The sequence below is a fragment of the Nanorana parkeri genome, unplaced genomic scaffold (assembly GCF_000935625.1).
Source record: "Nanorana parkeri isolate BGI_ZX_2015 unplaced genomic scaffold, ASM93562v1 scaffold1398, whole genome shotgun sequence".
Classification (NCBI taxonomy): domain Eukaryota; kingdom Metazoa; phylum Chordata; class Amphibia; order Anura; family Dicroglossidae; genus Nanorana; species Nanorana parkeri.
This window is the reverse complement of record NW_017307666.1, coordinates 178,615-206,245: the sequence shown is the minus strand read 5'-3', so window position 1 is coordinate 206,245 and position 27,631 is coordinate 178,615. Positions and strand designations below refer to the sequence as shown.

The window sequence follows — 27,631 nt, the reverse complement described above, 5'->3', positions numbered from 1 at the left end:
TTTAGTGTTTGAACAATGCCAATGGAAACTTATCTTAACTGCCCACCAATATGCTGTTGTATTCTTCCAAAGCACATAGATGCCTTATTAGACCAGATGCACACGGGCGCATGAGGCAATATAATGTAAATTTCAAGGCCTATTTCCGCATCCAGGATACACGACTGTCACGTACAGCCGCAGGTGGCTGTATGTGGATTTAAGTTGTGACTTGAGTAAAACTATGTCTGTTTATGCAAGTAGCTCTATAGAGCCGGCCGAACGCTTGTATGAAACAGCCGGTAACCGCTGTTATCCTTCCCGGTTGGATTCTGCTAACGCGCGCCTGTGAGCAGAAAAAAAAAGTCATACATTTACGTGACCCTGCCGGGAAGGATCCATGTTCCGCCTGTAATTTTACGATGGGCGGACGGCAAGGGGTTAACACTGAGGGGGGGTTCACCGGTGCTTTCTACTGTAGTGGCAGATGAAGCATATAGAATTTCACTGGACGTGATCCCAGACCTGGATGACATGGCTGTGCGGGTGGAGCTGCACACAAAATTCAACTGATCACAAAATGCTGCATTGAGAAAGGAATTGGGGGTTTGCGGTTAAGGTTTTTGCGATTGTATGTGGCCATGCTTCATGTTGCTCCTTAAATATGGGTGTAACATGAAACATGGTGTGAAATGTGGACTAAGCCTTTGGCTGTCACATGCGCTTATCCCCAGGTATTAAGAAAAAAATGTGGTACCCGTTTATGTAGAAAGTTGGTTAGTGTTTGTTTTTAAAGTGTATGTATAGCCTTATATTTTTCTTTTATTAGTTCTGAATAGAGTAGAAAATGGTTTAAACCCGGCCTGTCTCCTGCTCGGAAGATCTCCCTTCACTTCCTGTCTTGAAGACAACAGGAAGTGAGAGAAATGCTCCCCAAAGTGAGCGGAATTCCATCCTAGACAGTGGTCACCAAAACATTTGTCCTCATTTTGAAGATTTTGTCTCACCATTTGATATCTCTAAAATGTATGTTTTAATCTAACTTTGTGTCTCGGTGACAATGGTGTAGAGCTAAGGGGTGAATTTACCATGCTGACACGCAAACAGCAAAATTAAACTTGCACTTGTCTAAGTATATCTTCAAGTATATCTGTGCTAAAACAGGATCTTTAGTTAAGTTAGCAGACCATTTATAGTTTTTTATATTATTCCATTCAGGATCTTTATCTTTTAAAAGGGAGATAATTACATTACCTCTTCTAATCGACAATGCTTGCTGGTTTTGATAGGTTCACTGAGAAAGGGAATTTGGAAGTTCTTCTTTTTACCATCCAGAGCAAAATGAGAGCAAATAATCAGAAAGTATATACTCCTAGAGAAGGAAAGCTTATATCGGATATAAACAAGGTAATTAACAATTATCACTTTTAAAGCTTGCATTTTCATCTGTTTGATGCAGTTTTTAAAAATTGCCTCGATTTTTGTTTAGTCCTGGGAACGACTGGAGAAAGCAGAGCATGAAAGAGAACTTGCTCTGCGCAATGAACTGATTCGCCAGGAAAAGCTAGAACAGTTGGCAGCCAGATTTGACCGTAAGGCAGCAATGAGAGAAACCTGGCTCAGTGAAAACCAGCGTCTTGTATCACAGGTACTTTAACTTGGTGTATATCTTAAATGTATAATAATTTAATTATATTAATTGTAGTTGACCCTTATGAAGGGTGCCATTTTAATCATGTTATTGTTACTAATAAAGCATATTTTTTTTATTTTGAAATCATGCTTGAGCTGACTTAGTTTTGTGTCTGATAAAAAAAAAAGTGGTTACAATGCTCTGATTTCAGTGGTATCAGTATATACAACCCTGAACTGATTTTTTTTTTTCTCCGTCTTTTTTTGTTAGGATAACTTCGGCTTAGATTTGGCTGCAGTTGAAGCTGCAGTACGAAAACATGAAGCAATTGAGACAGACATCATAGCATATAGTGAGCGTGTTCAAGCCGTGAATGCAGTTGCGGATGAATTGGAAGCAGAGAATTATCATGACATTCGAAGGATTTTGGCTCGCAAATGCAATGTGTCACGGTTATGGGATTACTTAAAGGAATTGGTAGCTGCCAGACGTCAGAGGCTTCTAATGAACCTAGAGTTGCAGAGGATGTTTCAAGATCTATTGTATCTCATGGACTGGACAGATGATATGAAGGTATGAACTGAGATAGACTTTCTAAAAATTGTATATGGTGTATGTTGAAGGTTGATAGCTTGCTAATGGTTTTCTCCACCCAGGGTCGTCTGCAATCTGAAGATTATGGAAAGCATCTCCATGGGGTGGAAGATTTGCTCCAAACTCATACTCTAGTGGAGGCTGATATTGCTGTGCAAGCAGAACGTGTAAAATCTGTTGGGACAGTTTCTCAGAAATTTATGGCAGATGATGAGGGTATGTTACCATGCAAAAGAAACATTAAAACTAATTAGAAAAAGTAACAACACAATCTAATGCAGTTGAAATTGTAACGGCTGAAATACAGTGCAAAATTGTATTTTCTCACTTTGTTCTAGGTTACAAACCTTGTGATCCCGAATTAGTAAGAAAGAGAGTCCAGCTTTTGGAACAGCGCTATTCAGAATTATGTGAGCTTTCTGCAGCACGGAGGTCAAAATTGGAAGAGTCCCGCCGTCTCTGGAAATTTTTCTGGGATATGGGTGAGGAGGAGGCCTGGATACGGGAACAAAGTCGCCTTCTGCTATCCGATGACCATGGAAAGGATCTCACCAGCTCGTTGAGACTACTAAGCAAACATAATGCCTTTCGAGATGAAATGAGTGGACGTTATGGGCCTTTGTGTCTAACAGTATCTGATGGTGAAAAATTGATTGCAGAGGGTCACTTCGGAGCCAGTGAGATTAAAGAAAAGATAGCAGATGTCAAAGGTCAATGGAAAGAGCTAGAAGCTCTGGCTGAAGATAGGGAATGTAGACTGAGAGAAGCCTACAGTTGTTATCAGTTCCAAGCTGATGCCAATGATGCTGAAGTCTGGATTTTGGACACCTTGCGCCTGGTTTCCACAAGTGATGTGGGCCATGATGAGTACTCCACACAGACATTAATTAAGAAACATAAGGATGTTGAAGAGGAGATACTCAACCACCGACCAGCTATTGACACTTTGCATGAACAAGCTCGCTGTCTGCCACCAGCTTACTCTCAGTCTCCTGAGGTTGATGGAAGACTCCCTGCTTTGGAACAGCGATATGAAGAACTGGTAACCCTTGCCGCCCTCCGTAAACAAGCACTTCAAGACTCCCTAGCTCTTCATAAAATGTTCAGTGAGGCTGATGCTTGTATTCTCTGGATTGATGAGAAAGAGCAATGGCTTAATGGAATGGAGATTCCTGAAAAGCTAGAAGACCTTGAAGTGGTTCAACAAAGGTAATTTTTGTGCATTCTGTATTTGTTGACTACTTGTATAATAACATTAAAATTCTATGTTGCTTAACTTGATATTTCTTTAGAGATTGTGAGAAATGGCATGTCTGTAAAGAAAAACATTAGGAGACCTGTTTCTTACAAAAAACAATTTTCTGCTCATTCAGAATAGAATGCACATTGGGTTTTAGGACTGGAATCCATCAAGCACGTGCCAAATAAAGTAAAAATAGTCTTCAGGCCCTGTATTATTAAGATATGTTTTTAAAGTTAACCTTTCCATCTGATTAAAAGTGTAGATTTCCTACAGGAATAAAAAAACAGGCTCACTTTGGTGCCTGCTCATACTTTTGAACTCTTCTCAAGACCCTGGAAATACAAAGCCCTTGGAAATGTTAATACTGACTTGCAGCAAGAAGGTCATTCTCATGTATTCTACCTTACTATTTATTATTAAATGTAAACAGCAAGCAAAGATTAAAAAAGACCACTAATACATTTCAATGAATCTCAAAAGGTATTTTTAAAAGCTACGATATACTTATGTGTGTAAGTACCTGAATCTGTCTTAATAATCAGCCTCCTGTAATCCGGCACACTTGAATTGAGGCTGGGAGAGGGAGGGCCAACATAAGGAGCCAATCAGACTCTTTAGCATTCACGTTTGCTGATCAAGAACATGCTGACAGATGGGGAGATTAATATTGCTGCTGATCTAATTTTTCAAACACAAATGTGAGGCAGCGGTTCAATATGTTATTGCGAAACCGAATACAGTGGGATTGGAGGCTAAAGAGTACATCTAAACATCTGCATGTTTTGTATTCCTTTGTACATTTTATGACTTTTTATCTGATTTTATTTTTTAGTTAAAATGGCAAAGGAATTGCAAATCAGCAGTGTCCTGGAAGCCCTGAATTTGGGGTTCTCACTGATGAAAATTTTGATGTAGCACTAAAGCCAGAGGCTCTCCCTCTGCTGACCTCAGTGCTTTACCACTGCCCACTGAGGCTGGCCATTACATTGTTGGTCCAGTGGTAGGGTGTGGCATGCTGCAGACCAAAAGTACCATCTTCAGGAAGTGAAGCACTATTTGCAAAGCAGATTTCCTCAGGTTTGGAGCTTCTGGAGCCCTTGTGAAGACACCAGAAGGTACATGCAGGCACCTTGGTAGTCAGTTTGGATGCCCGTTACTACTATAATGCTATAAACTGTGCAAAAGTTCACTTCAAGCCATTTTGCATATGTTTTTATTTTGAAGAAAAATGTAAATTTAGACCAAAAATAGGAAAGAAACGTAACCAAATTTTTCCTTATTAAAGAAAAATCCATGGAGCCTTATAAAAAGACTTTGGGACCATAGGCATACATTGCTTTGGTTTTTTGCTTTTAAGGTTTTAAAACTTTCAAGTCCTGCCCACACTGGGTCCCATAAGGTGTCTAGTACCTTTTTAAACCCTGTGCACCAACGGTTTTAGCCTTGTTTGTGTTCTTTCTTTTGTTATAATTGAGGTGTTTTTACTTATTTTCTGAAGCACACAATGTATTTTTCTATTTCTTTAAAGGTTTGATACACTGGAGGCAGAAATGAATAGCTTGGCATCCAGGATAGCATCTGTGAATGAAGTGGCTGGGCAGCTTCTCAGCACAGACCACAGAAATGAAGAAAGTATCCGAGACATGCAGAATCAGCTAAATGCTCGGTAAGGGTGTTTTTTTTTTTCCTGACTTTTGCTGCCCCTCACTGAGACAGGATTAAGACCTTTGCTGCAAGAATTTAGGGTTATCAAGCAAATTTACCTCCCTCACCCTGTGGCCTTTGTGGTCTTGCTTCCCTAACTTCTCTTATATATGCTCTCTTTTGGTACATTAAATATACCTTTTGAAAGTATTGTGTTATGTTTGCTTGCTAAGTGCAAAGCTGGAGCTAGAAATCTATAAGGTTGGGTGATTGGAAAGGTAGTACCAGTCTTCAAATGAGTTCTTACCCCTGTCTTAGACTCTGAATAAGTGCAGCTGAATAATGGGGTGAAAAATTCATAATTCCTCAGTTATTAAAGCCTAAAGACTGAATATTTATATGCATACCTAAGGTACTGTGAATGGTTCTTTTTATGCTGCTGGCAAAACCTTGTCTTTTATAAATATGTTTGGACTTTGTTCTTTTGTATTACTATTGAATATGTGCACATATTTGTTCAGTTTTGCGGTAGAAGTTTACATTTAAAAAAGAACGATGGGGTAAGTTTTTTTTTTGGGTCACAGAAGGACATATACTAACCTCCTCCTGTGACCTAAAGCTCAATATATAACAGGTATTTGCCCGCAATATACTGAGAGCGCCACAGATCCCGACAATACTGTTGAGATCCACCCAGCTACGTGAGTGACAGCTGGCTCTGCCTCTGCCAGAGCCAGCTGTGCCCACCCATTCATTCCTCCACTCAGCGCTGGAGGATCGGAGAGGGGAGGAAGAAATCCCTGCGGGGAGCAGTCACTGACTGTCCCCGCTCACTACAAGAAGACTATCCGGAAGTGAGCAGATCGGTGCACGTTTCTGCTTACTTCCCGATCGATAGGTTGAACTCAATGGACATGTGTCTTTTTCCAACCTGACTATGATAGAGCGGACCTGTGACAGCTGCTTTGTCACAGGTCGGCTCTATGAGGATGAGTGGAAATCACTCACCTCATAGTTTTCCTTTTAAGAGTGCTGTGGCATCACAGAAGCTGTACAATTTTCTGAAACTTGCTATGATTTCAGTTTTGTAATCTGCAGCGTTATTTTAAATGCAAAATGTAAAGCTGAACTCCAGCCAGATGTAAAAAGTGCTAATTAACAAAGTGTATTTGGCATCTTGTAATCAAGAACTAGGGGCTTACAATAACGGATAGGAGAGAGGCGACCTTGTCGGTCTGCTGCTGCCCCTTCATTGTCTAGTCACAGACTGGTGTAGGGTAATTACCTAACTGTATTGCTTGGCTTGCTTAAGTCAGGCTACCAACCTGGCTGTACTTCATAGCAGGGCTTTATAAGACTCTATACTGGCTGTCATTAAGCAGGTAAAAGTGTACTTAACTGGATTAATGGAGTTTAGCATTTTTCCTGGTTATGATGGTCTCTGTGCCCCCACTGAACCTGTATTTTTAATGCATAACACTTCTTTAGTTCTAATGTCTTACACTGTTGGTGAAACTGCTGCCTGCAGGAGGATTAGACACTTGCAAACAAAAAAATCTGTAGGTCATCCCAAAATAACTCCTCCTCTGCCCACCATTTTTTTCTCTAAGAAGATGGACATCTTTTCATCTCTTCTTAGAGAAGTCTAACCAATTTTGCTAGCCTTTTTTTTCCTTTTCCTTTTCTTTGATTTCTTCCATCAATATCAATTAATATTACTTCCCCAATTGCTCCTTGAGTTGGTCTCTACATGGCAGCTTTCTGAATTGGCCGTTCCTCAGCCTAACTTTGGAAATGTGGACCCGCTAGCCTGGAAGTGCCTTTCAGGCACTGGGTTCCACTTGTGGCACTTTCCATTCATACTACTGCTAAAAGTTAGCTTTAGAGTGCTTTCCAGGTCCAGATCCCTTAGCTCTTGCTTAGTGCTTGCCCCATCTCCAAAGGCTTACTTTGTTGATCAGACCGATTGGGCTGAGCACTGGGAGCCTTGTTTGATGGCTTTAAAAATTCCGGCTACCGCCAGTTTTACTGTGGAAAGGGTTATTGCCGAGGGACTGCGCAAGGTCTCCATCCACTGGGTAGAGTGCCCTGCGCCTATGCTCCGCACTCTCCCCCCCAACATTTAGCAAAAAAGAAGCATCGCCCCGCTGCTGCTCGTGCTTTTCAAAAGCGCCACATGAAGTCTGGTCCTACTTCCCTCCTACAGTGACTTTGGTCACATGTTGCCTTCTGACCCTCATCAGCCACCAGCTGCCAGGGTTTGTGACTACCTATGGCCTTGCCTTGAGCCTAGTTGCATCACTGCCACCTGGTTACAACATGCCTCTTTCTAGACTTGGAAGGGTCAGTACTGCTGCTACAGATGACTCTGGCTCTGTTTGCACTGACATCTGCAATCCAATGACCCTGTGGTTATAGGGTCTACCTCATCTGAGTTTCTTGGTTCCATCCGGGTAGTTTCCTACTCTGTCCTCGGGGGCCTCTGTTACAGTTAAACTAGACTTTGTGGCCAAATTGAACCCTATTCTTCCCAGATACCAACTGCAGGGGCTTTGAGCATGCTCTTGCACATCCCCCTGCAGAGTCAGTCTCTGATCTTTCAGGCCTTAGAACAGGCAGGGCCTACGGCTGCAGTGATCATCTCTGACTCTTGATTCAGAATCCCCATGGTCTCTCTCTGATGAGATGTTTTTGAGGCACCAGAGTCTCCTGTTACCTCAGAATTACAACAGACCATTTTGGAACTGCTTGATATAGTATGCACTACCCATTTATCTGAAAGATCAGCCTACTGTCCCCAGTCTTCGATCTATCAAAGTTCTACAGCTAAAAATACCTTTCCACTACACCCCCTATTCAAGGTATTTCTCAATGTGAACCCTGAAGGGTTCTGGACCTCAGCTGAGAGTGTTTGAATTGTTTCTCTTTGAGAGGGATTTTGCTAAACAGTGGCCTATGCCAACTGTGGATCTTCCAGTGACCAATCTTAACAGGAAAGCCATCAGACCAGTAAGTAGGTGTGCTTAGTTGCTTATCTTTAGAATTTTACTGACCAACAGTTGGAATCCCTATAAATCCCAGTTTTTCTGGACTGTTTCGGCCCTGCATCCTATGTAGACAGTGACATTACTCTGTCAAACTGTCAGTTGGGTTAGTTTCCCTTAAAAAGGATCTCTCCTCTGCCAGAATAGAATCCTGAGCCGCTGGATCAGATGTCTGTGGTCTTACAATTCAGTTATGACTTGTTAGAAGCATCTAAACTTGTGTCCCTTATTTGCCTCTTGCCTATACAGATGTGCACAGCTCTCTGGTTAAGGTGCAGGCACTTGATGCTATTTCTAAGAAGCATCTGACTCGCTTGGTCTTCAAAGCATGTCAGTAACAATGTCAGGACAGTATAGGTCTTCCAGTTTGCCTCAATGGATGAGCAAGAAATAGGACTTTTGTACCCACTGTAAATTCCTTTTCTTGGAGTATGTTGAGGGACACAGGAAGTCATATACTGTTGGGTTATACGGCTGCCTACAGTGGGAATGGACAGTAATGAACAAAGATTTGAGCGGATAATTACATTTTCCCAAATTACTTGGTAAAGTGAACTTGCCCTTTTAATGTTCATTGTGCGTGTTAACACAGCGCTGCTGTCCCGCTACCACAACATCATTACATATGAAACAATACCTATTCTGACTCAGATTGTTGTATTAGCGATTTAACCCTTGCTGAGAACTCTGTCTGGCCTGTATAAGCAGATATAATAACTGCGGACAATCCTTATCAGATAACTGAACTCGCCAAATACCTTTTCCATCCACAAAGTACTTTTATTCCGTGCATCAAGTTATAGCAGACAACAGAATACAGCAGATGAATGAATTGGCGTTATTTAAGGCGGTCAAAGATGATAATGTTTCCAAACATGCAATGCAGATTAACATGTGGTCCTGTTAGAAGCGGCCATAGCACTCAACACTGAGCAAGAAGGGGGAAATACCTCATAGATGGGAGGGAACACAGAAAACATTTGCAATAACTAGAATGGCCACAAGATGTCAGTATATGAACTTCGCCATACAATATCAATAAGCAAATTGCTTAAGGAAAATAAACTATATAAATTCTCATCTAACATTTGTATGAATATTAACTATTGTGACAGCACAAAGGCTGCTAATGACTTTTCAGGTGCATGCAACAGATACTAGCTAGTAGGGCTAAGTGCTAGGGAATGTGTAACGTGTTGTGCTCTTTGTGAATTAGTGCTGCGATTCTGCACTGTTTATGTTCAATTTTAAATTGATTGACATTTTTCCTCTGTGTGTGTTTGGACAACTGAGCCCTATGCATTGTGACTTTAAATTGTAATCCTTTTAAGTTTGAAAAAAAATACTTTTTACAGTCTTTTTTTTTTAATGTGACTACTGTATAATTACATAAAGTTTAAAACCCTTTTTAAGTTATCATTTAGCAAATTGCTGTAGCAAAAATTTTACTTTTTTTTTTTTTAATCTTTGTTTTTAAAACATAAACCCTTTTACACTTACTCATTAATCCTCTATTATCACTTGCAGTTGGAATCAGTTCCGCCAACTGGTTGGTCAGAAGAGGAATGCTCTTGACTCTGCCCTAGAAATTCAAAATTATCACTTGGACTGTAATGAGACAGTTTGCTGGATGAGAGAAAAGACCAAAGTCATAGAGTCCACACAGAGCCTGGGAAATGACCTGGCAGGAGTTACTGCTCTTCAACGCAAACTCACTGGTATGGAACGTGATCTGGAGGCCATACAAGGAAAAGTTGGGGAACTTCATTCAGAAGCAGAGAAGCTTGCTTCAGAACACCCACCAAGAGCCTCCGCTATTACTGGTCACTTATCTGAGATAGATGAGACTTGGGATGAATTAAAGGATACCATGAAACGAAGAGAAGAAACCCTAGGGGAAGCAAGCAAGTTGCAAGGATTTTTGCGTGACTTGGATGACTTCCAGAGTTGGCTGTCCCGAGCTCAAACTGCCATAGCATCTGAGGATGTCCCAGCTGACTTGGTCGAAGCAGAACGCTTGCTTGCACAGCATGAAAGCATAAAGAATGAAATTGCACGTTATGGAGCAGACTACAATGGGATTAGAGATGTTGGGGAGGAAGTAACTCGTGGTCAGACTGATGCCCAGTATATGTTTCTGCAACAGCGACTTAAGGCTCTGGATACTGGCTGGAATGAGCTGGGTCAAATGTGGGAGAATCGACATGAGCTGCTGTCCCAAGGTTACAGCTTCCAAGTGTTCCTTAGAGATACTAAACAGGTGGAGGGCTTCCTAAATAACCAGGTAAGATAAAAGTCTACACTACATTGGAGAAGCTGTTTAGGCCCATTTTTGGTTATTTGACGTGACCTAAAAAGTACTAAAGGTAACTAAAGTGCCGAATTGTCGATGTCCCTCTGTGGCTCCCTGGATTCGAGGCCAAGGCTGTACACAGGGTTTTAATTAATGTGTTTTCTGGTAATGAGCCTTGTGACGTTAGACGATCAAATGCCAGAGCCTTACCTGCCATGTAGACTCTGGCATATGAAAGATAAAATGGTTGCGAATTTAACCTTGACTTTGAGATATTGCAAGGTACGCACCATGATCCTAGGTTCTTCAGGCACTTCTAGGTGCCTGCGAATTTAAACTGTTAGCCTCTATTTAGGTCAGGTTCACTTTTGAGTTGTTAAACACTTTCTCATGTCCATAATTGCCTAACAATCTCTCACTAAAGGGAGAACTTACTGAAATGTGAATACAAATATCTAGCGAAGAGCAAATGTAGAGTATCACATATAGAAAAATAAACATAATTTCTGTATTATTATTATTATTAGATAGCGGCGACAATTTACGCAGCGCTTTACACAGTGCACATCAGTCCCTGCCCTGAAGGAGCTTACAATTTAAGGTCCCTATCTCGCATGCATACATATGAATGCCAATTAACCTTTGTCCTATGCCTTCCATTACAGAATCATTTTCAGGCATAGCTGTAGCGTTCCGAGTCTCACAAATCCTTGATGGACAAATGTGTTCCTGAGGAGCCTGTCAGCTGATTTGGCTCTCATTTAGGTAGTTTCAGTGGGCTTCAAGCTAGAGATTTGTTCTCTACCTCTGTCCCGCTTGAAGTTGTCAAGCAGTCTGTCTCTCTAGCAGACCTCCATTCTGCACTTACAGGCTGTTATAACCAAGGCATTATTTACATTGTGCCGACAGCAAAAAGGGCTTCAGGACTTCTGCTCTAAATTTGTTCCAAAACCAATAGACTATATTTGTCCCATCTTGTATCTGAAAGCCTTAAATGCCTCATTAGTCGAGAAATTCTGTATGTAATCCACCAAGTCTGTCATAGCCTCCCTTGGAGAGTTTCTAGCCTCTGCAAACATCTTTCCAGCACATCAATGCTACCACTGTTTTCATGTGGGCATGCAACACTATTAGCTTGTAGCCCTACCATTTGTCGGCCACACCCCATGTGTTCAAGGTTTTGGCCCCAGTGCTAGCATTACAATGCTCCCAGGGTATTTCCATAGTGGGATACCTAGAAGACTTCCTATTGAGGAAACAGCTCAATTGATGAACGACCATGTCATGCAAACAGTCCATATTGGTTGTCCCTGCAATGCTAAACACTACAACTGGAGAGTCAGTCAGACAATGCCACACCAGGTTAAACATAAAGCTTTATGGCATTCTGTTACTCCTAGCTCTTTCAGATTGGCCAGACCTCCTATAATCAAGGTTTACCACAAAGCTTCATGGTCACTAGCTTTACGGGCATGACTGTTGAAGCCCAGGTCTTGAAAGACGGGTCTCTTTGATTTAGTTATTCCCATCCTGTTAAAAGTCCGGAAATCTAGCTCTTGTATGATCCACCACTGTACATAAAAGGCTTCCTTTGGTGTGAAGAAAGGCATTTCCCCCAATCATCTTCCAGGACAGCAACCTGAGAGATGATTGGTTCTTCAGTCTACAGGAAACACAACAAGATAAAAAAAAAACCCTTCCACCCCCTCGTTCCTCAGTTTTTGATTGTGTTTCTTATCGTCCGGGTCAGCACAATATTTGTTATTTTCTCCCTGGACTGGATGGTCTTGAGGCCAGTGGTCCCCCTAGATCTCGGGGTTCAGTTGCTGGAAGACGTTTGTCAATCCCTAGTCTGGTGGTTGGACCCTGTAAGGTTGTCAGAGGGCAGTTATTGGAGTCAGCTACAGCCGGTAAAGGTGACCACAGACGTGAGTTCCTGGGGATGGGGGGGCTCATTCTCAGGATCTACAAATTAGAGAAGGCGGCCTCTAGAACTGCAGAACGCTTCCTCAAATTTGAGGGAACTATCGGCAGTAAAGGAAGCTTTGTGGTCCTTCCAGGGGATTCTAGAAGGACAGGAGGTTCAAGTCTTTTCAGACAATGCTACGACAGTAGCATATTTAAATAAGGGTGGTACAAAATCGCTAAAGCTGATGGAGGTGGCATCACAGATTCTGCTCTGGGCAGAGGAGCATCTTCTCTCCTTGTCAGCAGTTCACATAAACTGGCAGATTATTTGAGCAGAGCTCTGATTCATCAGGGTGGTGGGAGCTTCACTCGGATGTTTTCGCTCAGGTGGTAGAACGCTGGGGGTTACCGATGGTAGACCTTTTTGCCACAAGAAAGAACAGGAAGGTCCCAGATTATCTCTGACAAGGGAAGCAGATTGCAGGGGAATAGACGTGTTTTCTCAAAGTTGGGATCTCCCTTTGATGTAAGCTTTCCCTCATTCCCTTCCTCCCGAGTGGTGCAGAAACTTAAGTCTTTCCACTTGCAGACTCATCCTGATCACTCCCTGGTGGCCAAAGAGGATGTGGTTCCCGGTTCTACAAAGAAGATCGATTCAGAGTCCACTGTTTCCAAATCTACTCTCTCAGGGGCAAGTCGGCCATCGCAATCCCAGGTTTTTTCGATTGACTGCATGGATGTTGAGAGGAGGATCTTAATAGAGAAAGGTTGTTCTCACCAAGTCATTGAAACACTGCTTTCTAGTAGAAAGCTAGTTACGCGGAAAAATGTATAATAAGGTATGTTAGGTGTTTTCTTCATGGTGTCTGCAGAGCGAAATCAGGTTTCCATCCATCCCAGTTGTTCTAGAATTTTTTCAAGCAGGTGTGGAAAAGAAACTAGCACTTAGCACCCTGAAGGTTCAGATTCCGGCCCTTTCAGTGTTTTTGGACTTAATCTGCAAGCTTTATCAGTTGATCAGATGATTATTTAGGGCTACGGAGCGGAGCGTACAGTGCCCATCTGAGAAAATATTGTACCTCCTTGGGATCTGTCTCTGGTCTTCAAAGGAATAACTAGGGATCATTTTGAGCCTATTGAACACTCCTCACTTTAGTGGCTATCTTTTAAAAATAGATTTTTTGTTCGCTGTGACCTCTGCTAGAAGTGTGGGTGACCTTTCTGCATTATCCATCAAGGATACGCATCTTAGGGTCTTGCCAGATAGAATCATCATCAGCCCAGGTCCTTTATATCTTCCTAAAGTGGCATCTTCATTTCATAGGTTCAAGATATTGTACTTCCATCCTTTTGTGCTAATCCCAAAAACCCTGGGGAGGAAATTATTCGTACACTGGATGTTCAGAGGTGTCTTCTGAGATATCTGGAAATTACGAAGAGCTTCAGAAGAACGAGTCATTTGTCTTATTCGGGGGTGCCAAAAAGTGTTTGATGGCTTCTAGAGCTACCATATCCAGATGGATAAGACAAACTATTTCTGAGGTATACAAGAAAGAGGGAAATGTTATTCCAGAGCTTTGAAAGCTCATTCTACCAGATCACTAGCAACCTCCTGGGCAGAAAAGGCAGGTGCTTCTGTGAACCAAATTTGCAAGGCAGCCGTTTGGTCGAATTAGGACACCTTTGTAAAACATTACAGGGTTGAGGTCCTATCTCAACAGGATTTGGCATTCGGCGGAAAGGTGCTTCAAACGATTGTCCCACCTTAAGGTAGGCTTGGTATTTATATCTTGCTTATCCTCTCAGGTTGCTGTCCTGGAAGATGATTAGGGGAAATCCCCAGTTAGACTTACCGGTAACTGCATTTCCGAGAATCTTCCAGGACAGCAAGCCTACTTCCTGCCCTTATGGTATGTATGTTACTGTTAAGGTTCCCCTCGTGCACTGGTATTCTACTTTATCTCAAACTGAGGAACAAAGGGGTGGGAGAGTTTTTTTAATCTTGATTGTGTTTCCTGTGAAGAACCAATCCTCTCTCAGGTTGCTGTCCTGGAAGATTCTCGGAAACTCCGTTACCGGTAGGTCTAACTGGGTATTTGTTTCCCAGGAAACCCTTAACATGTCTGAAATTAGGTCTGGATCAGCATTTGGCCTTGAGTACCATTTTAAAGGAACAAATCTCGACCTTTGTGATCTTATTCCAGTGACCACTAGCCTCCCATTCATTGGTCGACTTTTTTGTGTTAAGGGTGTCTGTCATGTAACCACTATTGTACAACCACCTGTGATTCCGTGGGATCTGAATCTCATTCTGTTGGCACTTGTAAAACCACCTTTTGAACCCATCAGAGGGATTTCCCTTACCACTCTAACTCCCAAGGTTGCCTTCCTTGTTGTCATCACCTCTGCGAGGTGTGCTATTGTGCTGGTGACCTTGTCTTGTAAAAAAAATCTTTTCTGGTCTCACCCATGGACAAAGTGGTGCTAAACCATAGTCTTCTTCCTTTCTAAGGTGCGTTCAGCCCTTGGTCTTCTGGTCATAGGTTATTTACATTTTTACCAGGTGTTTTGTTCAAGCCTCATTTGATGCCTGCTTAAAGTGTATGGTACTTCAAGCAGCCCTTTAAGCTGCAGACTAAACTATTTGCATTAATAATACGAATAATAGTTTGTAAGCTCGTTTGGGCAGGGTCCTCCTCACCTACTGTTTTTATATGTCAATGATGCTTGTCAGTGTTTCTTGTCTAAACTAGGGATGCACCGATACTGGTATAGGTGCTGATACTGAGTATTTGGGCGAGTACTCGTACTCGCCAAAATGCTCCCGATGCCTGACCTTCCGGTATCAAGAAGCCATGCGGCAAGTCATTACACACTGCCCGGCTTCCTGATTGGCCGGAAAGCCGGCTTCATGCTCCCTCGTCACCATGAAGCTGGCTTCCCGGCTAATCAGGAAGCCGGGTGGGCGGTCATTACACGCCACCCGACTTCCTTATTGGGATTTCCACTATTGATATTCAGTATCGGTGAGTACCGAAAAACAAATATTGGTGCTCATTACCGAAAAAACGGTATCGATGCATCTCTAGTCTAAACGATTGTGCATGCGTTGGTATATGTTGGCGCTATATAAATAAATGTATTTGTAATAATTACACACAAACACACACACACACACACACCCCAGGGATTACACCCCCTACCCAGAGAGCTCTGGTTCCCACTGACTATCTTGGACCAATCATACAGTTATTGCCAGCTATGACCTAGTGTTTACATGCAGGTTTGTGGTGTTAATAAATGCAAGCCTTTAGCCTCCAGGTGAACACTGCCACCTTTAGGCTGCAGTGGCTTCTACAATGCAATATCCTTGCCAGATACAATCGTCCAAAAGTTTCTTGAACAATTCCACATTATTTGCTGAAATCACCACATGTGGCAGTGAGTTCCAGACCCTAACCGCTCTAACTGTAAAGAACCCCCTTCGCCCCTTGTGCTGGAATTTTTTTTCCACCAATTTTAGGTGGTGGCCTCTAGTTTTTGTAATGGAGTTAATTTTAAACAGTTTATCGCTAATGTTGCTACCACCATTGAACATTTTGTACATGGAGATCATATCCCCCCTTAATCTCCTCCCTTTTCTGTGTTCAATATTAAAAGTAATCACATTGTGATCACTACTCCCCAATTACAATATCCTCGATTAACTCTGCATTATTAGTGACAATTAGATCTAAGATGGCATTTTTTCTGGTAGGAGTCTCCACCATCTGGTCCATGAAATTGTCGCGCAACATGTTTAGAAATCGCCCGCCTTTGCCGAACCCGAAGTTCCATTGGCCCAATTGATGTCTGGGTAATCAAGTGGGATGCTCAATTTTAGCCGACGAATCAACGTTGGAAAACGCTGACAACGTTTACCATCGTCGATTTTTATCGATTTAATCTAATAATTGTTGCAGCTCTACAGAATACCAATGTATAATACACCGGCACACTGCTGAACATTAGCAGCTATAGAGGAACAACAAATCCCAGCAATAATACATTATACAGGCTGTTTAATATATTATTGCTGAGATTTGGTGTTCCTCTATAGCTGCTGGTGTTCTGCAGTGTGTTGCTGTATTATACAATGCAGAACACAATGCAATGCAGAAAACCAATGTATAATACACTGGCACACTGCAGAACATTAGCAGCTATAGAGGAACAACAAATCCCAGCAATAATACATTATACAGGCTGTTTAATGTATTATTGCAGGGATTTGGTGTTCCTCTATAGCTACTAATGTTCTGCAGTGTGCCGCTTTAAAAAAAAAACCACACAGGAAACATTACAAAGCTCCCGGCCAATCTCAACTTACCTTGAATGACGGTGTTGTCGGTGGGCAGCGGCGTTGTTCGTTGTCGGCAGGCAGCGGCGAGTCGGGAAGCTCACCGGGAGGAGAGAGCCAGACGCATGTCCTCAGCGTGGCGTAAGCGGCGTCGCGTAAGCGGGTATACCAGCGTAGGCGCGAGCGGCTTAACTGACGTGGGCGTGGCGTAAGCGGCGGGCGTGCAGCGGCGAGCTGGAAATTTGAATTTTAGCCGACTAATCGACGATGGAAAACGTTGACAACGTTTTCCATCGTCGATTTTAATCGACTTAATCGAATAATTGTTGCAGCTCTAAACAAGTTAGATGTTTACAGGACGATTTGTGTCGGTCGATATGTCTCGTCAATGTTGTAACAGCCGCGATTCATTCTGCTATATTTGTGGCGAGTATACGCTTGTTCATCAGAGATGCTCAATGACTGCTCTTGTGAAGAAAGCATATCATCTGTACTTCGGCTGTAAAATTGGTGATCAAGACAAGGAATGGGCGCCTCACATTTGCAGTGCGACATGTGCTGTCTGTCTGAGAGCTTGGCTCAGAGGCACGCGAAAGACAAAGCTATTTGCTGTCCCGATGATATGGCGAGAACAGAAAGACCATGTGACGGACTGTGACTTCTATTGACTAATGTGTCTGGTTTCTCTGCCAAAAACGGAAGTCAATTGAAAACCCTAATCTGCCTTCAGCAATGAGACCGGTGCCACATGACGACAGTCTTCCAATTCCGAAACCACCAGACGAATGGACCTTAGATGAACTAGATGAAGAAACTGCAATGCAGGGAACTGGCAGTGACATTGATCTGGATTTTGAACCGTGCTCCTCAGGCGATCCACATCTCATAACACAGTCAGAATTAAAAGATTTGGTCAGAGATTTGGGTCTGTCAAAAGCAAAAGCCGAATTTCTGGGTTCGAGACTGCAGGAATGGTGTTTGCTGTCACCAGGTACGAAAATTTCTATTTTTCAAAGCCGCCAAGATGATATAACCAAATTCTTTCCACAAGTTGATACTCTCTGTATCTGTGTTGACATCGAAGGATTGTTCTTTGCTTTGGGTTGTGACCATGACCAGCAAGAGTGGCGTCTCTTTATTGAGTCGTCAATGTTAAGCCTCAAAGTTGTTCTGTTACACAATGGCAATGTCCACACTTCAATACCTGTTGGTTATGCAGCACACATGAAAGAAACCTACGAGAACATGAAAATGTTGCTGAAGCACATCCAGTACAGCAAGTATAACTGGAATATCTGTGGAGATCTGAAAGGTTTCACCAGGACATTGCTACAATGGAAAACCGATATTAGGGCAACTGGAATCCGTCAATGCTTGCTGACTACTGTTGGACACTGTATATCACAGAAATGACTGCGCTGTGAATGCGTGCCTAACTACCTGATTGGACCAGCCGCAACAATGTGTATAGGTGAATAAATGTAAAGCAAATATGTTGCGCTCGGTTTATGTGAACCAACTACACACTAAAGTGTTAATAAACAAATCTGTGTAAAATTACGACAATCCGTGTGAAAAAATTTCATGCAAGTGGATTATTTACATATGACTAGAAGGTTCAACACACAAACATAATAAAAATCGACACTGGAACCTTCAGAATTAGTGCCAGAACAAATTAGAACCTCTGGCTAGCGATGTAGTAAAACAACACCGAAAACTTAAATTTAAACCGTGATATTAATTCAAGCTGTGAACAAACTTTGAGAAGGAAGAAGGGGCTCTGTGGTGGCCCTCCAATCCTCCTGGGGCCACTACAGAGCCCCTTCTTCCTTAAAGTTTGTTCACAGCTTGAATTAATATCACAGCCGCCGGTACATTTAGGAGAACTGTGGCTGCAGGGCCTGCGTCCTTTCAAATCCCCGCTGCTCTCCGCGCCTGTGTTGGTGGAGCAGCGGGGACACAGACCTCTGCATACCGCCGATGCCCCACGGCTTCCTCCTCCTGCAGATGTGCCCGCTTCCTCTTCAGCCGTTCCGTTGGCTTCCCCGGTTCGGACGATCCTCCGGTCTCCTGGTCCGGCCGCGGCTCCTCTGCCCCGCCCCCCTGCCTACTCTTCATTGCAGGCTGGGAGCCATACCCAGCCTGCTATTGGTTTTTTAAAATGCAATAGCCAATAGCAAGCTGGCTATTGCACCCGCCCACTGTCTGCTGTCCATCAGCATGGGGGGACCTGATAGAGAACTTTCTGCTTCAGGCTCCTCCTCTGCTGATTGACAGCAGGCAGTGGGCAGATGCAATAGCCAGCCTGCTATTGGCTATTGCAATTTGAAATATCCAATAGCAGGCTGGCTATGGCTCCCAGCATTAAAATACAAAAAATAAAAAGTTTAAAAAAATAAAACATTTAATTAAAAGGACAAAAAAAATGTAACAAAAAGTTAAATAAATAAAAATTAAAAATGCAAACAAATAATAAAAAATAAAGTTTATAAAATTAAAAATGTTTTTATTATAATTTTCTGAACAACAGGAACAGACAGCAAAAGAACCGTGACCCTTCCCTATGCTATCCAAAACGAAAAAATATTTTTTTGGCTGGAGTTACACTTAAAAAAATTTACCTGTTCCGACTTGCATACAAATTCAACTTGAGTACGAACCTAAAGTCCCTATCTTGTATGTAACCCGGGGACTGCCTGTAATGTACTATATTGCACACGACACTTCCGCTCCAAGCTTGCTCCCTAAGAGACAGCTCGAGATACAGTGCATATATAGTACTTGATATATAAAAGCAATACGTTTACACAATATAGCAAAGGATGTGCAGTGTCATCTAGTACATAATAAAGATAAAATATATACAGTTGTGTGAAAAAGTGTTGGCCCCCTTCATGATTTTTCATTGTTTTGCACGTTTGTCACACTTTAATGTTTCAGATCATCAAACAAATTTAAATATTAGTCAAAGATAACACAAGTAAACACAACATGCAGTTTTTTTAAAGCAAGGTTTTTATTAAGGGAAAACAAAATACAAACCCACATGGCCCTGTGTGAAAAAGTGTTTGCCCCCTAAACCTAATAACTGGTTGGGCCACCCTTGGCAGCAAGAACTGCAATCAAGCATGTGCGATAACTTGCTATAAGTCTGTTACAGCACTGTGCAGGAATTTTGGTCCACTCATCTTTGCAGAATTGTTGTAATTCAGCCACATTGGAAGTTTTTCGAGCATGAACCGCCTTTTTAAGGTCATGCCACAGCATCTCAATAGGATTCGGGTCAGGACTTTGACTACTCCACTCAAGTCTTCATTTTGTTTTTCTTCAGCCATTTAGAGGTGGACTTGCTGGTGTGTTTTGGATCATTGTCCTGCTGCAGAACCCAAGTTCGCTTCAGCTTGAGGTCACGAACAGATGGCCGCACATTATCCTTCAGGATTTTTTGGTAGACAGCAGAATTCATGGTTCCATTTATCACAGCAAGTCTTCCAGGTCCTGAAGCAGCAAAACAGCCCCAGACCATCACACTACCACCACCATATTTTACTGTTGGTATGATGTTCTTTTTCTGAAATGCGGTGTTACTCTTACGCCAGATGTAATGGGACACACACCTTCCAAAAAGTTCAACTTTTGTCTCGTCAGTCCACAGAGTATTTTCCCAAAAGTCTTGGGGATCATCAAGATGTTTTCTGGCATAACAGAGACGAGATTTTATGTTCTTTGCTCTTTTTATGTTATGCTCAGCAGCGGTGTTCGTCTTGGAACTCTGCTATGCCAGCCATTTTTGCCCAGTCTCTTATGGAGTCATGAACACTGACCTGAACTGTGGCAAGTGAGGCCTGCAGTTCTTTGGATGTTGTTGTGGGGTCTTTTGTGACCTCTTGGATGAGTCGTCGCTGCGCTCTTGGGGTAATTTCGGTTGGCCGCCCACTCCTGGGAAGGTTCACCACTGTTCCATTGGGGGGCAGGCGGCAAACACTTTTTTACACACGGCATGTGGATTTGGATTTTGTGTTCCCTTAATAAAAACCTTCCTTTAAAAACTGCATGTTGTGTTTACTTTACTTGTGTTATCTTTGACTAATATTAAAATTTGTTTTGATCTGAAACATTAAAGTGTGACAAAACGTGCAAAACAATGAAAAATCAGGAAGGGGGCCAACACTTTTTCACACAACTGTATATTACCCCAAAACTGCTGTGGCTCCAAAACATGGCCAGGAAATGGGTTCCAAACACAGGGAAAAGAAGGGAGGAGGAAGCAGGAGAGAATGAAGATCTCCCGGGGAGGCGGGCGAGCTGGGTCGTTACTGCGGAAGGAAGTAGGAAGGGGGAGAGAGGTTTATCTCCATAGACGGCTTCCAATGAGGGTAATGGAGAATCAAACAATAATCCTCTGTATCTGGATTTGTCTCTTTGATATATGCAAAAAGTGTTTTAACCCCTTCGTGACTGACCATAAAATATATAATGTTGGGGGGTTTTAAGTAATTTTCAGGCCTAAAATGTGGAATATAACATGGGTGCAAAAAATGAAAAAAAGGCCTCAGTCATGAAGGGGTTAAAAAATGGAGATAATACATGATACGTACATGAGGTTCCTGAAGAAGCCACTAGATGCGAAATGCGTCAACCTCAGAATAACCTGCCACATACCCTATTTTTTGAATGGGGGTATTAGATATGTATATGGTTGCTCATCGCATATCTACTGTGCATCGACTATTTGATATGGCCTTTTATATGTGTCTTAATATGTTTTTAGCTTGTTACAAGAAATAAAGAAGGTTTTATATTTATACTTCACACCTGTAGCTGTATGTATTTTGTGGCACCTTGAATAAAAACCCAGGCTCAATTGCAGCCAATCCTTGTCTTAATCGAACGTAATAATCGTCTAATCGATTTTGGAAATAGTTAGCTGCGGCGCTAAAAATATCATATCCGTTAACATGTAAATGTAATTTAAAAAGATGTTTCAATGTTTTAACATTTTCAGCTTTCGTTAAAATAATACTGGGTGATCCTGCCACATAGGCTCTTATTCAAGCCATTTCTGCTAATGGGCAACAACTGTCTCCTGATTGTGTTCCTGTTGCACACAAGGAGAGCCATGCCAAAGCATATTGCACAGGCATGGTCCATCATTGTTCCCATCAGAAAGATGGTCCAAGGTAATAACAAGCAGCCAATTCTGCCGTGAGTGCACGTAGCCCTAGAATGTTTGCAAAGAGGCTACAGAAGATCAGCCGCACTGAGATGAAGCAAGCATAAAACAAAAGGTGAAAAACGTATGCAGAAAAAATAAGCCAGATGTGCTCTTTACTGTAGCTAACTAATGTGCAGACTGCCTCCTTTTTATAAGTTTGTGATCTGCAGTGATTACATGAGTGGATTGCAGTAAAAAGGTGGATCTTTCATATACATTAGCTCATGCCCGATGGCCTTCATTTATCTTGATGAATAGAGTGTGCTTTTAAAATCTGAGAATCCATATTATTGCTTAACTGTGTGTGAATGATGACTACATGCATTAGGGTGTTAATCCTAAAAATGCAATGGAATTCTTTAATGCATGCACTGACTGTGTCAAACATGCTCTTTTAGCTTTATGAATAAGCCCATATTGATTATGAACATCTACAACTTGTTTATCTTTTTTAGGAATATGTGTTATCCCACATAGAAATGCCAACAACCCTTCAGGCAGCTGAAGCTGCAATAAAACGTCATGAGGACTTCATGACCACCATGGATGCTAATGATGAAAAGATCCGAGGGCTTGTGGAGTCGGGGAAGAAACTTATCCAAGAGCAAAATGTTAACTCTGAGAAGATTCAGGAGAAGGTCACATCCATTGAAGAAAGGTAGGCATGACTTTCCAGTATTTATCCTTCACATAAGAATTTTAAACGTATTGATATTAGGTTGCAGGCATTTTGCAAAATTATAATGCCTTAACCTTGATAGTTTTATTTTTGTAAATTTTATAAGAAATTGCGTATTTATTTTTAGACACAAGAAAAACAGAGCAACAGCTGTTGAAGTTTTAACTCGCCTGAAGGATAATCGTGACCTCCAGCACTTTCTTCAGAACTGTCAAGAAGTTAGTTTGCTTTCTTTCCTTTTAAAGGTTTTGCTAAAACTGAAAACACCCGAGTAGTATGTTTATAGATGTAGTGCTGTTATGTATTAAGTGTGGGTGTTGTCTTTTCCCAGCTTACTTTGTGGATCAATGAGAAGATGTTGACTGCTCAAGATGTCTCTTATGATGAAGCCCGTAATCTGCACAGCAAGTGGCAAAAGCACCAAGCATTTATGGCTGAACTGGCATCAAATAAGGACTGGCTAGACAAAATAGACGAGGTGAAATAAAAGTATATTGCAAAAGTAGATTCATGCTTAATGACATAAGATAACCCATTGCTTGCAGTGACCTTATTTGCATCACATTTAAAGCTTCTAAGCTGCAAAAAAATGTTAAATCTAGAGGAGTACTTACTGTTAATATCACTAATAGAAATAAGGCCACAATATAATGTGAACCATACTTGCAAAATTTAAATTTTAAACCTCTCCACTGTTAATGTTTTCTCCTTGTTTTCCATCTCAGGAAGGGCAAGAGCTCATTGCAGAAAAGCCAGAACTGGAACCAGTGGTGAGAGAGAAGTTGGATGCCCTTCATAGCCTATGGAATGACTTGGAATCCACTACACAGAGTAAAGCACAATGCCTTTTCGATGCCAACAGGGCAGAATTGTTCACACAAAGCTGCTCTGCGCTCGAAAGTTGGTTACAAAATCTCCAGGGGCAACTTCATTCAGATGATTATGGGAAAGATCTTACTAGTGTAAACATTCTACTCAACAAGCAACAGGTACAGTTTTTTGTTTGTTTTTTTTTAAACCTGGGGAAGTTTCCAGTATGCATTTTGGAGTTTTAGCCATTTTGCATGGAAGATTATGAATCGTAGCAATTGTGATCACACTGTTTAACTGCCTCAGATTTTACCCAGTGAATGTGCAGAGAACATGCTTTATTTTGAATTCAAGTTTTAACTGGTAGTGGTTTTGGAGGAGGGTGTATGAAATTGTAAGCTCTGTCTGTGTATGCTTTTAGATGCTGGAGAATCAGATGGAAGTGAGGGAGAAGGAGCTGGAGGCTATCCAGAGTCAGGCCCAAGCTTTGGGTCAGGAAGATGCCAACATAGTAGAAGTTGACTCTAAGCACAAGATGGTAGAAGACAAATTCTTGACACTGCGTGCGCCACTCAATGATCGAAGGAAGTTGTTGTTGGCTTCTAAGGAGGGTCACCAGTTTAACAGGGATTTGGAAGATGAGAATGCCGATGGCCATATCTACAGAGCATGGAAAAGATCTTCCAACTGTACAACTTCTTATAAAGAAAAACCAGGTGAGGTACAATACAAAAACCTTGGTGGTACATGGGTAACTGTAAACAATACTGTAGAATGTGCTCAGCTTTGGGGGTGCCTTAAATTACTGATGGGCAACTACTATATCCCTACAAATAGGGATGTACAGGTATTCCTCACTTAACGACCGAGTTCCGTTCCTACGAACAGGTCGTTAAACGAATTGGTCGTTAATTGAGGAACTCTATACAGTACTGTACTTCATTAGTAGAGTTCTGTATAGCGTTGCAGATGTACAGTACCGAACAGTGTACATCGGGCAGTGTACATCGGGCAATGAAAATACTTACCGGGACCTGCAGTGAAGATCGGAGGACATCACTTCCGCCGGCGACATGTCGCACTGACACAAGGTCGGAGGTCGATCGGTGGTCTGTCGTAAGTGCGAGTGGTCGCAAAGCAGGTAAGTCAGTAACCTAGGAATGTCTGTACATACAGTCTAATTACAATTAAGGGAAATGGAGAGGGGATTTGGAGGGGGTTAGTAGGGATAGGAATTGAGGTTAGGATCCTTCAGCTAGCATCATCATTCTCTCTCTCATTCACACATGCCATTGCCTTTTCTCTGTGCTCAGACCACTCCTTTCCAGCAGATCTCAGCGAATCACATTCTTGATGGTAGAGTCCAGCCTTGCCCCAGAGGTCACAAAGGTTACTATTGTTCCTGCTTGTAAGCTAGGTTTGTGCAGAACACATAGGAAGAAGGGTCCATCATATGCCCCTGCCCCCATCCCAGCATGTATGCTGCATTGCTGACACAGGTGTGGCCAGTAAATGCCAGCTGGGGGTCTGGCTCGATAATGACTCTCAGGCAGATCTTCATTCATCAGTGTCCCTGTCCCAAGAACCATTTGATGATCTTCATGTGTGTATCACATAGCCACATGCTGTGCATTTCAAGGAACACCTTTTATATCAAAGCTTTTACATAGATATTAATTTTATCAGCTCCAACAAATACTACAGAATTCTGGACTGGCTGCAGAGGCTATGAATGTAGTTTCAAAAGGAGGGTGTCTGCCCTGAAGTGACATTCATCCCACACAACTTTTCCAGATTGTTTTACTCGACTGCAACTTACAGGTTTATTTGTCTCAAGATCTTTTAGATCATGGGTGCCCTTTAGGTCGACCGTGATCTACCAGTCGATCGCAAAGCGAACACTGGTAGATCGCGATTGGCTCACTGACCTGTGCCCTGTCCTCCCGCGGTGCTCGTGCGGTTAAATGTATCAAGACGCCGCAGACGGGAAGGGGCGGGACACCTCTCCCCGTGTGCAATGTCGGCCACACGAGCACCACGGGAGGACAGGACGCCGACACATGAGAGGAGACCTGGGAAGCTACTGCAGTGGAGGTAAGAAAAGACACAGGAGAGAGACACCAGAGAAAGTGAGCGAGGAGAGAAGACAGCAGAGAGAAGAGAGACAGCATAGTAAGTGAGAGAAGGGACAGCAGATAGAAACAGAAGAGAGAAAAGACAGCCAACAGAGAAGGCCTGTTCAAACCACAAAGTCTGAGTTCCAGAGTGTTCGGCCTCTAGAACGCACTGGAACGCAAGGCGGTCAAGGGTGGGATGGGGCATGGTGGTGCATTGAAATTGCAGCATTTTTGCAGATCGCACTGGCGATCACACTGCGGGGGGCGTGGCTGTGATGCCATTGACTTAAATGCACCACCACGCCCCTGAATGTCGGTGTTTTTTCGTTGGTAGATCTCATTGAGCTCATTATTTGAAAAGTATATCCCCAGACGAAAAATTGTGAGCGCCCCTGTTTTAGATGTAAGGCTGAGGTAGGTAAGCAGCATTGATTTTCCAGCAGCATGAAGGAGAGGTATGTGGTAATAGAAAAATTGTTACACAAAATGAATGCTACAGAGAAAGAATTAGGCAGGGCTAAACAGTTAATAAACTATGGAGATGTAATGGAGAGCAAGCAAACGTTATATAATACCACAGTCATAGAACATGACCTACAGTAAATATTTTGTCCATAACTCCTGGTGTTTTTTACTAAATCCCATCAGGTGGGATTGTTCTCTGTTAATCTGTGTTTGCTCTTTAAGCAATATTGCCTTTTACAGGATTTTTTTTTTTTTTTACGGGATTTTGTTTTTGTGATCATGTAAATCATAGATATGACACATAAAATCTTCTACATGCGTTTATCTCAAACGTTACATTTGTTACAAACATCTGTCAAGGTTCTTTTGTTTTTTTTTTTAAGATGCTTTTTATTAGGTTATCAAGTTAGCAAAAAGTTACAAAACAGGTCCCAAAAAGGGAAAACCCGGGCAACATACCCAATGACCTAAAACAAAGAAAAAGATCACAATGAGTTTACAATCTCAGTACAAAGATAAATTACAGTCTCAATACAGGCATAGGAAATGCACGGCTACACACCATTGCACACTGAACATGGGGAGCCAGTAGAAGAACACGGAGCTCCAGGCCTTATACTAGAGCACGAAGTACAATTATGCAAGAACAGTTGTTGTAGCAGTAGAGAGGAGAGCCATGGTCCCCAGATACGTTCAAATCGGTCTGGGCTACCCCTCTGCGCATAGGTAAGCTTGTAAAGAGGTAGAGACTGATTGACCAGTTTTTTCCAGCAACTTGGGGAGGGAGCCGTAGGCCTGCCCCATACCAAAAGGATGGCCTTCTTAGCATAGAACAAAAGTATACTGATGAGGGTCTGAGCCCTAGCATCCAACATCAGTTCGGCAAGGTATGTTTGACACATTGAGAAGCCAAATAGTTCTTATCCTAGTAGATGTCAACTGTAAAATGTCTCCTCGCACTAAGGTTTATCTTTAAAACAAAAAAAGGAGGAAGGGTCAGTTTGGTGTTAAATGGAAATGGACCATGTAAGTTATACCACTGCTATGCAATGGAGATTACATTTTTCCTTTGACATTATAGTGTTGCTGGGTGTTGGCCAACTTACACAACTGCTCAATGACTGCTTGTTTCACAAACCTTAACATATAATGAGATCTAAGGATAGGATTTGTCTGCTGGGCCTAGGCTTAACATGATGCACAGTACTAACGTAGATTTTGTTTTTGTTCATTCCTCCTCCTCCAACAGACACTGCAAAAGGAAATTCAAGGACACCAGCCTCGAATTGATGATATCTTGGAAAGAGAGAAATCTATGGTGAAGAACAGTTCTCTAGATGCTCAGGAGATAGGAGAGAGATTAGAGTTGTTACGGAGCACATGGGAAGAGCTTGGCACTGAGGCAGGAAAGAGGCATGCACGTCTAGAGGAGTCCCATGCAGCGCAGCAGTTTTATGCTGATGCAGCAGAGGCAGAAGCCTGGATGGGAGAACAGGAACTGCACATGATGTCTGAGGAAAAGGCCAAGGTTTGTTTAGATTTTCATGCAGATTTACTGTTTTCCAAAGCAAAGAATACAAAAACCTGTTGGAGCTTATGCCTGCAGCATGGGCGATCATTTTTTGCCAGTTGCGTTCAGTCTTTTTTTTTTTTTTTTTTTTTTTT

The 27,631-nt window shown here is 42.2% G+C and overlaps 1 protein-coding gene across 1 annotated transcript in view; it reads left to right on the top strand.

Annotated features, from left to right (window-relative positions):
* LOC108798080 (spectrin beta chain, non-erythrocytic 1-like) overlaps positions 1 to 27,631 on the top strand; it is a 266,531-nt gene that overhangs the window by 195,361 nt on the left and 43,539 nt on the right. The window contains 14 exon segments of the mRNA XM_018569793.1: positions 1,269 to 1,386; positions 1,469 to 1,627; positions 1,883 to 2,185; positions 2,269 to 2,422; positions 2,545 to 3,415; positions 4,978 to 5,115; positions 9,665 to 10,421; positions 22,351 to 22,553; positions 22,702 to 22,792; positions 22,906 to 23,052; positions 23,300 to 23,563; positions 23,806 to 24,023; positions 24,025 to 24,100; positions 27,216 to 27,494. Coding sequence (XP_018425295.1) covers positions 1,269 to 1,386; positions 1,469 to 1,627; positions 1,883 to 2,185; positions 2,269 to 2,422; positions 2,545 to 3,415; positions 4,978 to 5,115; positions 9,665 to 10,421; positions 22,351 to 22,553; positions 22,702 to 22,792; positions 22,906 to 23,052; positions 23,300 to 23,563; positions 23,806 to 24,023; positions 24,025 to 24,100; positions 27,216 to 27,494 — 3,778 coding nt within the window.